Source organism: Impatiens glandulifera, chromosome 6, assembly GCF_907164915.1.
Source record: "Impatiens glandulifera chromosome 6, dImpGla2.1, whole genome shotgun sequence".
Classification (NCBI taxonomy): Eukaryota; Viridiplantae; Streptophyta; class Magnoliopsida; order Ericales; family Balsaminaceae; genus Impatiens; species Impatiens glandulifera.
This window is the reverse complement of record NC_061867.1, coordinates 3,103,669-3,120,047: the sequence shown is the minus strand read 5'-3', so window position 1 is coordinate 3,120,047 and position 16,379 is coordinate 3,103,669. Positions and strand designations below refer to the sequence as shown.

General features: G+C 25.9%; 2 protein-coding genes across 2 annotated transcripts in view; both read left to right on the top strand.

The window, feature by feature from the left end:
* The window catches only part of LOC124942393, a 38,354-nt gene that overhangs the window by 4,386 nt on the left and 17,589 nt on the right, over window positions 1-16,379 (top strand). The window lies entirely within an intron of this gene.
* Window positions 14,365-14,937, top strand: LOC124942392. Its single transcript, XM_047482892.1, has 2 exons — window positions 14,365-14,712; window positions 14,803-14,937. Exons 1-2 carry the CDS (start codon window positions 14,394-14,396, stop codon window positions 14,817-14,819), a joined length of 336 nt encoding a protein of 111 aa, XP_047338848.1. The 5' UTR covers window positions 14,365-14,393; the 3' UTR covers window positions 14,820-14,937.

Here is a 16,379-nt window from a genome sequence, read left to right as displayed (position 1 = left end):
ATTTCAAAATTATCTATTAAAATAAAAATAGATAGAAAATAAATCTTAATTTATATATATATATATAAATTTCTAGATAATCATACTTATTATGAATAACATGAATCATCATATTATTAGCTAATATGCATGATTTATAATAATAACCAATTAGCAATATGATCAAATAAAACATAACTACAAATGTACCTCATGTCTTAATCGAAGTAATTACATTATCGTGTTATGAACGATAATCCACGTGAAGCGGCAATGCTCAAAACAAATCTAGGTGGATCATTCTCACCGAGATAATTCTTGCGAAAATATTTCGACTTACATAATTGTCTCTTTCAATGCATGATTAGAATAAGTTCTAACACAAACAACTTATTTAAACTTAAGAAATTAAAATTTCTATACTCAATTTATTTCATAATTTCTACATAAGAAATTATAATGATTTCAACATTCATAATTAATGTCATTTAGACAAATCATGTTTTTTTTTATAAGAAATCATTATGAACACATTAATCTCATAATTTTTACACAAGAAAATTATAATGATTTTCACATCAAGACTCAAGTCTGAATTTTATAAAGAAATTATTAACTACACCATTCATCTCCAACATCAATGATAGAGTCATTTTAAGGAGTCAGATTTCTACCAAGAAATCATTGACTATCCATTCATCTTATAATTGCTACAAGAAATTGGAATGGTTTCAACATCAATACCTTTAACAAGTCTGATTTCTACAAAGAAATCATTGACTATCCCATTCATCTCATAATTTCTACACAAGAAATTTGAATGGTTTCAATATCAATGACGACTAAAGTCATTTTAGCTAGTCCGATTTATAGACTACCCCCATTCAACTCATAATTTCTACACAAGAAATTGGAATGGTTTTTAACATCAATGACCACTGTCATTTTAACAAATCTGATTTCTACAAAAGAAATCATCTCACCAGCTGGATTCGAACACATGACCTCTTTTCCTCCACGCATCATTACGTCTAAACTTTGAACCACTGCGCCAATGCACCCTTTCAATGTTATATTACTGTTTACGACCTTTTGTCTTCTTTTTAGAGAAACTTAACTTTCTCTTCTTTTTGACTTAAACTCTGTCAAACAATGAATATATACACATTTAAAACCATAACTTATTATCATAATAAAATGTAATATATAAAAAATGTATAAATAAAGATATCATCTCTCTTTATTTATTAAATCATCCTACCATATTCTTATTAATTATATTGTTTAATTAAAAAGAAGGTATATATTATAATTAATTATTTTAAAACTGAAACCATATGTTTCAATTATAATTAATTTTAACACCATGAATTTTATAAAAATTGAAAGCTAACATATTAGTTACTTTCTTATTTTCATTCATTATTATTAATAATTTTAATAACCAAACAAATCTTTAAATAAGACTAGAACAAATTAAATAATTGTGTTCTAATTTATTTTTTTTATATAACATTTGTATAATGAATATACAAATTAATGTTTCTTGAGAAAATTTTCATATCAAAATATATTAGCTTATAAAACTAAGCTTTAACAGCATAAGAACATATGTGTTAATAATCAAACATATTTATATGCAATAAAGACTTATCTTTATTTGTTCATTCCTTAAGATGAATCTTTTTCATTTTTTCGAAATGAACATCATCTCTTCCGTAACACCGCGACTCGTATTTCTGAAACATCAAAGACAACAAATATATTCGATGGTGCAAGCTCTTAAATAGCTTAGCACAAAGAAACTGTTTTAAGATTGTTAGAAATCTTGTCTTGAAAAATAACAGAAATATATATATAAACGATGTTACAAACAAATTAAATAAATACAATGTTACAAAGAACGAAATCACCAGATAAAATGTTGATTCGAGGCATGTGTTAGACACATTTCCCTTAAAACAGTTCCACCGGCTCCCCGTGTGCTAGAGCTTGTCACAGATGGCTGTCTCCCAGGGTACAACGAATCTAGTAGTGATTCAGCACTGGAATCACTACACAACGAGCTTGACAAAATACCTGAACTATCACCGGGTTTCAACAGAAAATATCGAGCGAAGAACTCGAAGAAACACTCACAAGACAAGAAGAAGGCCTTTTGGAATTCTAGAGTGAGAAAGATGAAGGATAAAGTATATGTAAAATGAATAATGAATGGGTATATATTGCTGAGAATTAAACTTGTAAATAAAACCATCCAAACGTTTATTAGCAATAAATATTGCTCATTCATTTGTTAATTAATCCATAACTAATTAACATCAGCCTATACGTTGATTTGCAGAAATGCAATGTTAGACATTCAATGCTAATGCTAGCTAATTGAAAAGTCTACGTTAGCCAATAGGCCAATTAAAGCTAAATGTTTATCCTAACATTATGCTTTAATTTTCTAATTAGGCATTAAATATTAATTAAACAATTAATATTTAATTATAATTTGGATTAAATTCACCGTTAATTCACGTTTGAATTTGTGTGAATTTTATTTGATTTTATTTATTTACAATCTTATTTCCATTCATTAATGGAATTAGCTTAATTCCAACAGTTGTTTGGCGGAGATACACTTCCTTCAATTCAGAATTGACTGGTTCACTCATTATATCAGCCGCATTAATCCAAAATTTTCAACAACTACCCAAAAACTCGAAATCACTTAGAAATCATAGTCGTACTTCATAAAAGACTTTATATACTAGCGACCCCATAACAATGAAAAATTATGCGAGTCGTCAATTCAACCTCTTTTGGTCACATACGACTTATCATTAAATCATAGACTAGTTCATACATTTAGTCTAAAATTGGATTTAAGACGCGATTAGATGTATAGGACTATTTTAAATCGGGTTTAGGATCGTAATCAGGTACGGAGAGGGGAGAATGTACCCGATTAGGGTCGGGATAAGAAATGTACAAAATTCAAACCTGAAACTCGATACCCGATTATATTAATATTAAAAATAAAATATTTGTTAAGACTTAATACACATTTCAATCCTGACAAAAATAATAATAAATAAAGTAATGATAGAGAGCGGGAAATATATTGATAGGAAAATATAGGAAATGATGTGTCATCCCTTGATTGTATTAAAAATCCCTTGATAGAGTTTTTAAATTTTCAATCCAATCAAAGGATGACACATCATTCCCTACACTTTCTTGTCAATATATTTCTTTACTCTAATAAATATATTCTATATTTTTCCCTTAACCACATTTCACTCTAACTTTAATTTTTTTAATATTTTTAATAAATTATTTATGTCTCTAGAGTCCTTGTTATTAATTTTCTAACTTTTATTTTAATAATAAAATGTTATTTCTTACTCTTTATTTTCATATTTGGGTTGGGGCAACACATCAATGAGTGTTCACTCCAGGACCTCACCCCTTGAGAGAAGAATGCCGATTTTTAAGAAACTGTACGAATTTTAGCAAAAGTTGTTCTTCAAGGTCGTATCGATTGATTGAAAGGCTGGAAAGAAAATGTTGGTTTAGTTTTCATTTTTTCTTGAATTATATATAGGAAGAATACAATTGTTATCTTTTAACTTCTACTCAAGTAGACAAGTAATAGGATACCAGTCGGGAACCGCGCACCCAATGAATCGTGCATTGTGATAAAAATATAGATACCCGTCAAGATTAGATCAGGTAGTAAAACATAAATCTCGGGATGAGTATTTCATTACCCGCCGGGTAGAGTACCCATTATCATCAATAAATTTACATAACAATGATAATTTCATTAGAAAGTGTCCTATTTTTCAATATCTATTAGTATCAATGAGTCGATTGGACGAAGACGCCGAAGAAGATGACGAAGATGTAGCTGATGTCGAAGCAGAAGAGGATCAACGACTCTCATCTGGCTTCCCTTCTTTCATGTGTCCATCGTCATCTTTGTAATCCTCACCAAATAAGTCTAAACCTTGATAAGATGTATAATTTTAATTGGGTTCATGTAATGTTTGAAATAAATTTATGAATATATAATTATAAGACAAAAATAAAAACTCAAAAAAGTCACCCATGTATTTCGATATTAATATGACTTTTCATTTTTTATATAAAGAATTATTATATCTTAAAATTCGTTTAGAAAAGCCTGAAATTGATTTCACACAGACGAATTAGAAATTTGAATTGGGGTATACTTACAAAAAATTATGGATAAAACTTCAATCGCATAATTTTTTTTTCGGGGTGAGTTCAGTTCACCAAAGTCATAACATAGATCCGTGACATCCGTCCATGCATACGAACCCGATAACTTATTGGGTAAAGTTGTTGTATTTTTTTAACTCTGTTATTTCATGTCATTCTTTATTACTATGTGCTTAAACAATTATTATTATTTTTAATATACATATGCATACATACCATTTAAAAATAAAAGACAAAAATAAAAACAAATTATTTAAAGCAAAAAAACAAACTCTTTATGGACTAGACTTAATTGAAGACAATGTTATTAAAATTTCAAATGAATTTTAAAATCTTAACCATTTTATGTTTCTAGAAGAGATGTTTTAAATAAAGTTGTAAGTAATACAAATTTAAGATTTTACTAGTTTTTCTATTTTATTATTTAAAAAAAATGAATTTATATTTATAAATTAAAACAATATTATGTATTAATATATGACTAAGTAAATATAATTTTCTTATAATAAAGTTTAATTATTATTTTTTAATTAATTTTATACTTAATTATATATTTTAAAAAATAATGGAAATAAATAATAATTAATAATAATAATTTTTTATAAAATAAATTTTAACAATTTCACTTTAACTCACGATTTTAGTACTTTACTAAAACCATGCAACTTTAATTTTGATTTGATTGATTGAGTAAATAAATTGACTTTGAAAACTTTAACAACAAACAAAATGAAGTTTATCTTATTAATATGAAAGATAGGAAGTTATTTAGAATTTCTAACTGAGAAATATTTAGAAATTATTTGTTTGTATGGTAGAAAAAAGGTCGTTGATGATTAAACTATGATAATATGGGCCTGTTAAAAGTTTAGCATATAAGGACTTTTGGATTCCTATTAATGGACTTTTCAACTTATAGGCTATATCCCACATTATTTTGAATAAATTGTGACTCATACTGGGGTGACAACTTATCATGTTTGCGGGTTCGGATTGTCAGGTTAACGGGTTGAACGATTCTAACTTAAATTTAACCTATTTAGTAATTTGGGTCAAAATCTCTAACATGAACCTGACATGTTTATTTGTGATTGATCCGTACCTGACTCGTTTGACCCATTTAACCCGACTTAACTAACTCAACTCAAACCAAACTCAATGCAATTAATTTATATCTTTCTATTTTAAATTAAAATGACATTAATACAAACTAAAAATAAGTTAAATTACAAATCCGCTTATAGGAAAAATTTACAAAAGAAAATGAGTGAGTGAATAAGAAAGAATAACACAAAACTCAACAAAAAAAAAAACTTATAAACGAGTTATCGGGTCTAATTTGAATCATGTCAGGTCAACCCAATTTTGACATGTTTATTAATCAGGTTAAACAGATCGACCTAATTATGACCCGAACAAAAAATACATAATACTAACTTAATTTTTTCGTATTTTCATGTGGTGTCCAAAATTAACCGCCTAGTTAATACTCCCAAATAACACTTGTTATCCAATAAATAATAAATTAATAATGGTATTTGGTTTTAAGAGAAAAAAAAGGAAAGAAAGAGATTAAGCATTATTAACTTCAAGTCAATTGGTAGTCTAGTAACAAGTATTGTGTCAGCACTACGAGAATTGGGCAGCCATATTTAGAAAAACGTGAAAAATAATTTATATTTTAAATTATTAAACAAATAATTTTTTAGTGAAATTAAAATTCATAATCAAATAAAAAAATATAATTTTTATCATAAATCATTAAGCTACCCATTTTATGTTAAAAAATATAATAATTTACCCTTATTAGGTTGCTCTAATCGTGTATATAAGAGATAAAAGTAATAAGATGAAATAATATGAAAAATGTATAAATAATTCTAACTTTCTAAATTCAATAAATATATATATATATATATATATATATACTCATTTGTATTATTTTGAAAGAGTTAGGGTTGGATTTGAGTTCTTTTGGGATTTGTTTTTTTAGATTTTATTAAATTATTTATAAATTTGTTTTAATCACATTAATATTATCACTAATTTTATTAATTAAAATATCTTTATTTTATTAAAATAATTTTTAAATATAAAATAATATTATAGTAATTTAATCCATTAAAACTCAAATAACTTATTTTTTCATTAAAAAAAGATTATGCACAAAATCTCAAAAAAAAAAAATTAAAAAAAAATGGAAAAAGTCACGACCTTCTTGTACATTGGGAGAAGAAATGGTTTGTTTCTTTGAGATACAGATGAACATACAAGGATAGAACACAATTAGTTTATTTGTTTTTCTTCTTCCAAGTTTAATCATAATTAAACATCTCAAGTTTGAAAATATTCAATAAAATCAATTAGCTTATAAAGCGCCTCCACCAATTTTTATTGACGAGACTTTCTTTATCGTCGTAATAATAGCGTTGTAGAGTAAATGCATCGGTCGATCTCAATCACTGAACATTCTATCGTTCTTTTTCAAATGATCCATCACAAAATAATCGGAATAAATACTCATCGACTCAATTTAATCGAGTTGGCATTTTTCAATGTAGAAAACTAGCATTACACACCACAACTTTGATTTTCTTTTTTTATCTATGTTTAAAGTGTTTTAAGTGAGAATCGAATCCGTGACCTTTAAATTTTAGTTATTGGTAGTGGTTTGTATTTTCTTATCTTAACTATTAAATTATAGTAAGTAGATGCTTTAAATACCATGTTAATGTATATACATTTAAAAGTAAGTTTTTATTAAATTTAACAAATTGAAATTATAGATGATAAATGAATAAAGCAGAAATAACAAAAAGATATATCATTTTTTTTCATATATATTAAGGTAGGTGGTATTGCCTTACTACTACTTCAACATTTTTATCTTTAATATTTATAGTTATGATTTGAATTATTTAATTAATAATATAATATTATTTTAAAATAAATATTAATATTAATTAAATAACCATTCATCAACACCATTGTCATAATTTAAATGAAAATCATCAAATAATTTATTATCTGATCTATTTAATTATCAATTATATCATAATAAGAAAATATTCCACTTTATATTTACATTACCCCTAATGTACTTTTATTCCAACAATTCACTTTTAAATAATTAAAAAAAATTAAATAACCACTTCAATAAAATCCTAATAAATCTTATCTAAATCATTAATAAAAAATCAAGTTCTAATAAAAATGAATAAATGTTTAAGCATAATAAATGATAGGAAGGTGAGTTACACGCACTAGGAAAGTAGTTTATAGATGTTTAGTAATGACGGATAGTGATGCATGTTTAACCACGTGTAGTGCGTGTAGTGCAAAGAGTTTCACCATTTTTTTTTAACATGTTGAAGAAAAAATTGAAGAGAAAAATTTGAAAGAGAATGACGTTTATAATTTGATTCATTGGAAAAATAATAATTTTTTTTCTCTCCTCCCTCCTTAGCTATCCATTTTTTACAGTGATGTTGTGATACGTCATTCTCTCCCTTATTTACTTTCACAAATTCTCTTCCCCTATCACTCATCTTTGATAAGGACAGATCTATGTAGGTAATGCTGAATCTATGTAGGACTCGGGTAGGCTGAAATCAACACCTTTTTTCCGGTTCAAATTTGACAATAACCGCTAATTTTTTCAAAAATTTTAATATAATTCACGGTTTCTTTATTTAATTACTAAAAAAAATTGTAAATGTATCTTTATATACTCATTTTATTCAAAAAATTTTAATTGTTTTTTTAAGCTCATCATAATTATTTTTTCAAGTCTACTCCAACCCTAAATTCTGGGTTCGTCACTGTATGTAGGGACTCGGGTGGGAAGAAGCCAACCCTGAAAAAAAAAATTCACGGTAAAAATATAAAATTACGTCATAATTAAAAAAAAGTTCAATATAATTAGTTGTTTTATTTATCTGATTATTAAAAAATTGTAAAATTTACATTTATTCACTCGTTTAATCCAAAATTTTCTCCTTATTTATTTAAGCCATCATAATTTTTTTTCTAAACTCATCCCACACTTGAATCCTGAATTCGTCCCTACTTGCATCACGTTATTTGTTGAAAAAATATAAAGAGAGAGTAGAGAGACAAAGTCTTTTAATAATTTAGGAAGTTAAATTATTTATAGTAATAGAAATGATCGGTTGAGGAAATTTAGAAGAAAATTACGTAACGTAGTCAGATTGGTCCGAAAAAATAATTTTTATTTTCAAACACATGCTAGTCATTAAAACACTAGTCAGTGTCAGTCCTTCCCTATATATAAATAAAGACGAATATCCATCCAACCAAAAGGAACTATGACACATTATTATCAATCACGCCAAGAAATGGGTTGTTACCGGGTCGGACATAATTGTAGTCTCAGCTCAGTGCCCAACCCCAAGCCAGTTCTTATGAGAGACAACAAGGCATTGAATTCTGTAAGGAAGTGATTTTTGGGAAATCTCCTTCTGCCGCTTGTTGTAAGGTCATAAGAACCGGTCACTATGAATGTGTCTGCCCCGCCATCGATGCTAAGTTGGCGACTCTTCTCGATGTCAAGAAGATGTCGAAGATCCTAAGAGACTGTGGTCGAGTTGTCCCACATATACTGATTAAAGTGTGGAAGTAAGATTAATAATTAATTATTAACCTAATTTTTGTTAAATTAATAGTTATTTAAATCTTAATAATATTATTTTGTTACATTTGACAGGCTTATACTTTCTATAAAGATAAGTTGGATGATGAAAGTTTCGGGGGTTGATTGTGACTCTTGTGTGGTGAAAAGAATGAGATATTATTTATTAGTTTAATATCTAATAAATAAATAAATAAATTGGGGGTTGATTATTGTGACTTGTGTGGTGGAAAAGATGAGAGATTATTTATAAGTTTGATTGTCTACTAATAAATTAAAGATCTTGTTTTCTTATTTTACTTAATTGTTTTATATTCTTAATTAAAATAAGATAACTTTCCTTAAAAAGTGTCATATTTTTTTTTAAATGTATTAGTATCAATAAGTTATGCAAGTCTAGTTTACTTTCAATTTTGTGTTAGATTTTTTTTGTTTTCACTAATTTTGCATCTCATTTTGTGCGGTGTATTACTTAAATGTCGAAAAATTACATATCGAACAACCAAAATCATTGAAGATTCAACGATAGTGCACAAAAATAATCGAGATATTAAATCAAATATGTAAGCCTCCATATCATCCGCAAAAGACTCTATATAGTAACATGAGTCGTCGATTTCACCTCTATGTAAATTAACACATATGATTTACCATAATACTAACATTTTTTTCATACATATATTAAAGTTTTAAACCATTTTAAATCATAATTATTTAAAGTCAGTATAGTTTCCATTACTGTTTGAAATCTTTTTCAACTAGACAAATACATACACATATTCTATATCTAAAAGATGAAAGATTGGAAGTTATTTAACTGAAAAATATTTAGAAATTATTTGTTTTGTTGGTAGAAATTATTTTTTTCCCACAAATTTAATTAACTCTAAATGAATAGTTATATAAAAGGAAGACTAAGCAGAAACCCAAGACCACAACCCACTTGTCAAAGTTTTTTTTATTTTTTTCACAAATTTAATTAATTCTAAAATAATAGTTATAAATTATTATTATATAATTAAGTATTTTATATTTAATCAATTTAACTAATTTATATATTTAAATAAAAAATTAAATAATAATAAATAAATAAATAACACTATAAAAAATTATATTTACAAACTTAATTATATTAAAATTAATTTATTTGAATAAATAATAACTTTATTTTTAATTTTTATATATAAATTTATTTTTTAATGTAAAATCGTATAAAATCAAATTATTTATAAAGTCGTAAAATCGTAAAATTTTATTATCGTAAATTTAAAATCGTAAGAGTTTACTTATTTAAGAATTATTTAAAATCAGACTCGTTAGTCTTTTGTGAAATTGTAAAACATAATATTTTAATAGTTAACTCTAGATTTTAACCACCAATACTAAATTATAATATGTGTATGTTATCCCCTCTTCTAGCCTAGTGACAATAAGATGTGAATATTTTCACCTTAAGGTTTTGGGTTCGAGCCCGTCAGGTGACAAGTTTCCCGCCTAGTTAAATGAGTAAGTGTGTTTGCGGGCTACATGCTTAATTCGTTGTCTCATTTTTATTCCACCATTATAGCACAATGGTAAGATTTAACTTAAGAGACCAAAAGGTCACGGGTTCAATTTCATCTAGAAACATTTTGAGTTTAAACGGGGACCATTACTATGGGGTGTCATTCTAGTTCCTAATTTAAAAAATAATAATAATAATAATAGATATGTTAAAAGTTTAGCATATAAGAAATTTTGAATTCCTAATAAATGTGCTATATCTCACATTATTTTGAATAAATTGTGACTATACTTAAGTTATGGCCCATTATTTAACGTGAAAGTCTTATATTTATTTTGTACTTTTATTTTTCTTTAAATTTTTTTTTTAAATCTTTAATTAGTAATGCGTATTTTATAAGTTCAAACTTTACAAGGTACAAGTCAAGACATGATATTATTAATGCGTTGAAACTTTACAAGGTACAAAGTCAAGATATGATATAAGTTTTTTTTTTCTAAATAAGAAAACTAAGATACAAGTGGATTATAATAGACTATAAGTATGATTTAAATATTGTATAAGAATTAAATTTGAAGTATTTATGTGAAATATTATTAATGATTATAAAAAAGGTTATTTAGGTAGTTACTGATAAATTATTTGACTGTTCTAAAATAAATCACTAATTTTATATATATTTTAAAAATTTAAATACAAGGAATTTTAGAAAAAATTCCAATAAATTCTAAAAAAAAAAACAATATGGGAGAGGAGTGAACATTCAAGGATCTTCTAACCATAATTAAAAATACTCTCATCAATTATATTATTTAATTTATTGTCCAAAATATTAAAATTTTAATACATAATTTTTTTTATTAAAAATTACTGTCAATCAACATTTTAAAAATAAATTAATGTTTTATTTCGGTTAGAATTTTTTAAGTAATTTCAATATAATCAAATATCATTACACTCATTTATCATAAATTATATCACTAAATTTATTAACTTAAATATTAAAATACCCTAAATTATTTAAAAATAATAATTTTATAATAATAATTAATAACTTTTAAATCTTTTTTAATTCAAAAATAAATTTAAATCTTTAAAATTGCAAAACAATTACGATTAATTCATACATTATTTACAATTATTCATTCAAAGAAAAAGTAAACCCATGAGTCATTGTCGTGACTACTTTGACCGTTACATTGAAAAATATAATGACTCTTCACTTTAAATTAAGGATTTACATTATTAAGATTGTTTATGAATAAAATATTTATTGTTAATTTACAATATGTTTTTTATGAGTAAATTCATATATTATCGATTATAAGATGATTCTGATATATTTTTAATACTATGTTTTAGTTTTGTTACAATTGTTTTTTAATGTTTCTAATCTTATTTTAAAATATTTATGAATATGATTATGACTTAGATTTAGATTCAGATTAAAAAAAAACCATAAATAAAAGTTTTAATTTATCTCAAAATAAATATTTTTTTCATTAATTTGAAATCAAATATTATGTTTTGGCAGTTTGTAAGACACTTTATCAATTTAAATCAGAAACATTTAAAAAGAAATTGTATTAGAATATTATATCGAATTATATAAGTTACTTCTATTACATAAGCATTTGATTAAAAGGAAACTAATATAATATAATATAATATAATATAATAATGATATAATATATATAATATAATATACTAATGATATTATTACAATATATCACAATTTATATAATATTATAATAATATCTTACATATATATTATCTTATATTCTAACACTCTTCTTCAAACTCATAAAAAACGCTTGAACAACTTGAATTGAAGATGAGACGTTGAAATGTTGATGATGTATTCTTCAAACTTTATAAACTCTTGAGCTCCATCCAGTTATAGGATGACAATGTGTTGACTGATAAACCAACAAAAAAGTATAATCTCGTGGGCATTGAATACTGGGGTGAAACAACAACCGAATGAACTCCAAAGTAACTCGCGAGTCTCGAAATCCATCAAACGACAGGATGACAATGTGTTGCATTAAAAGAAACCACCGAAGATGTAGAATCCCATGGGAATAAAATGCTGGGGTGAAACAACACCTGTAAAATCCATTCTAACGAAAGAATAATAGTGTGTTGACTAGTAACGAAGTACATATGATTGGATTAACACCAATAAAAATATGAAATTAACTACTGGGATAAAATAACAACTAAAATAAACTCAGTGAATATGATTACCGAAAAAATAAGAACATCAACAGAATTATTTGAAAGAAAAAAATTATTAAAAAATATAATAATAATAATAATGATTAGAGCCCTCCATCAATGACTAAGGTAACCATTAATGGAAGTAGACAAATAGCGGAAGATAAATTGTGTAGCTCAAGAATAAAATTTTGGCTCTGATACCATGTTAGAATAAAGAGAAATTGTATGAAATATTATATCGAATTACATAGGTTAGGTCTATTATATATACATTAGTAGGGATGACAACGGGTACCCTACCCGCCAGGTAGTGAAGTACCCATCCCTGAACTCGATTTTTATTTTATTACCCATTTCCGACCCCGAACCCGACGAGTATATCTATTTGTATCCCCATCCCCGATTCGCCGGGTACCCGATACCCGACGGGTAACCCATTACCCGATTAAAATATGAATTTTTATTTATTATTTTCTAAATATACTAAATATTAAAAATACATATAAAAATATTACTTACTTGTATATTTATATTGTAAAACTTGAACAATATACATACATGAACTTCAACAAGAATTAGAGAGAAGTTCAACAAATATTAGAGAAAATGTTGAAACAAAAATAAGATAAGAGATGTTAATCTTGAAAATAAGAAATGAATAGAGATGTAAAATTTTTGTTATTAAAGAAATGGAAGATTAAGAGTAATGTGGAATATAAATTAAATTAATTATGGCACGGTGGAGTGGGTGGTTGAGTGTTGATATAACTAATTAATTAATATATTTAATGTAAATTTATAATGATGGTATTGATTTGAAATTTGAAAAATCAATTTAATTTTTAACACATATATATATATTTAATATTAATATTTCGGGTATCGGATATCGGGTTTTGCACACTCCCCATCCCCGAACCCGAACCCGATCGGGTAATCATTTTCAGTCTCCATCCCTAACCCCGACCCCAATTTAAAATACCCGAACTCGAACCCGACCATCAGGTACTTACGAGTATCGTGTATAGGGGTACCCATTGCCATCCATAGAAATTAGATTGAGCTTATAAGGAACTATATATATATATATAATGATGCTTAATTTTGAAAGTGTCTGGATTGTCGGGTCGAGAGTTGTGATTAATTTGAATATATATGTGAGAATAAATGGATACTTGGGTCGGATTTTAGGTTGACCCTTTCATAAACTTAAAACGGTTAAAAATAAAAATAAAAATGTTATAGTTATGTTTAGAACTCGCAACCTAACAAAAACAAGTACAACTTTTTAATCAACTAAGCTAATAACATTTTATATTTTTAACTCAATATCAAATTTGATTAACGCGGAATGTTGTAACAATATACTTTTATTCGTGTACATCGCACGAAAATTTACCTAGTTGATATAATATATATTAATGATATTATTACAATTTATATATTGTTGTGATGATATCTCACATATATTATCTTATATTCTAACTATAGTAATATTATAACTTACTTAAAATTTTTAAACTAAAACTAAAATTTGTTTATAAACTAACTATTCTTTTTCCCACAAATTCAATTAATTCTAAATGAATATATATATATATATATATATATATATAAAAGGAAGAACATAAGCACCAACCCAAGTCCACAACCCACTTGTCAAAAGTCAAAATTTTTTTTCAAACACATGCCAGAGTCATTAAAACAGTAGTCAGTCCTTCCCTATAAATAAAGACCAAAATCCATCCATCCATCCAACCAAAAAGAAATATAACACATTATTATCAATCAAGCCAAGAAATGGGTTGTTACCGGGTCGGACAGTTAATTCTAGCCATATGCATAGTTTTGATGATAATTGTATCGATTCCGGTTTCAGCTCAGCGCCCAACCCCAAGCCAGTGCTCTTATGAGAGACAACAAGGCATTAAATTATGTAAAGATGCGGTTTTTGGAAAACCTCCTTCTGCCGCTTGTTGTCAGCTCGCAAGAACCGGCCACTATGAATGTGCCTGCCCCGCTATCGATACTATGTTGGCGGCTCTTATCAATGTCAAGATGCTGTCCAAGGGCCTAAGAGACTGTGGCCGAGCTGTCCCACACAGATTCCAGTGTGGAAGTAAGATTAATAATTAATTATTAACCTAATCTTTTGTTAAATTAATATTTATTTGAATCTTAATATATAATATTTTGTTACATGTAACAGGCTTATACTTTCCATGAAGATAAGTTGGATGATGAGGGGTTGATTGTGAATTGTGTGGTGGAAAGAATGAGAGATAATTTATAAGTTTGAATATCTAATAAATAAATTGGGAGTTGATTTTGATTTGTGTGGAGTTTGAATGTCTAATAAATAAATTGGAGATCTTGTTTTCCTATTTTACTTAGTTGTTTTATATTCTATTTTTCTATATAATACTATTAGTATCAATAAGTTATGTAAGTAGTTTATTTTCAATTTTGTGTTAGATTTGTTTTTCTTTTGTTTTTGCTATTTTGCATCCCATTTTGCACGATTTGTTACTTAAATGTCGAAAACAACCTACCGTACGACTATAATTATTGAAGATTCGACGATTTCTCTTAAACCCGATATTACACAAGAAAATAATCGAGATATTAAATCAAATATGTAGAACTTCCTATCATCCGCAAAAGACTCTAGATAGTAGCGACACTTGTCAATGCAAAAATAAGAAATTCGTAATTTTACTTTCTTATAATACATATGACTTACCATAATATAAACATTTTTTCATGCACATGTTAAAATTCTGTACAATTTTAAATCATAATTATTTACCGACAGTATAGTGTTCACTACCTTAGTTTTGAAATCTTTTTCAACTAAACAAAGACATGTTCGCATTCATTTCTCATTTGGTATAAGGTTTTTGAAATAATTAGTGGATTATTTTAAAAACTATGAATAATGATAATTTTGAAAATGTGAAGTTTTTCTTGATTCAAGTGACTGTGGCCGAGTTGTCCCAGCAAACAAATTTCTTTTGTGTGGGAGTAAGATTAATAATTAATTATAAAACTAATCTCTCATTTTCTTGTTAAATTAATATTTATTTGTATCTTAATAATATTATTTTGTTACATATGACAGGCTTATACTTTCCATAAAGATGATCAATGAAAGTTTGGAAGTTGATTGTGACTTGTGTGCAGTGGAAAGAATGATAGATTATTTATAAGTTTGAATATCTAATAAGAATGAGATATTGTTTGGGAGGTGTTTTTCCCATCCCTTTCATCACTCCTTAATTAACTCCAAAATGACATATTTATCCCTACCACCTTTATATATGCAAATTGCTTTTCCCACTCCCTCCCATATTCCCACCCCCAACTTCACTCTTTAATTAATTCAAAAATGACTTATTTATCCCTACCACCTTTATATATTTACATATTTTATTTTATTTATTTACTTATTTTATTTAATTACTAAGTTTTTTTATTAAATATAATTAATTAATTTTTAATATTTTTTAACTTTATTTATTTAATTAAAAATACAAAATATTATTATTTTTATATTATAATTATTTAAAATATATTAAATATTGAAATGTGTATTAATTTCATAAAATATAAATATTTAATATTTTATTATATTAATTATATATATATATACTAAAATACTTATAAAAATTATTTATTAAATAATAATAAATAATTAGTCTAATCATAATATTTTAATTAATAATATTATATATTAATAATTAGTCAAACATAATATTTTTAATTTTAATTAATAATATTATATAT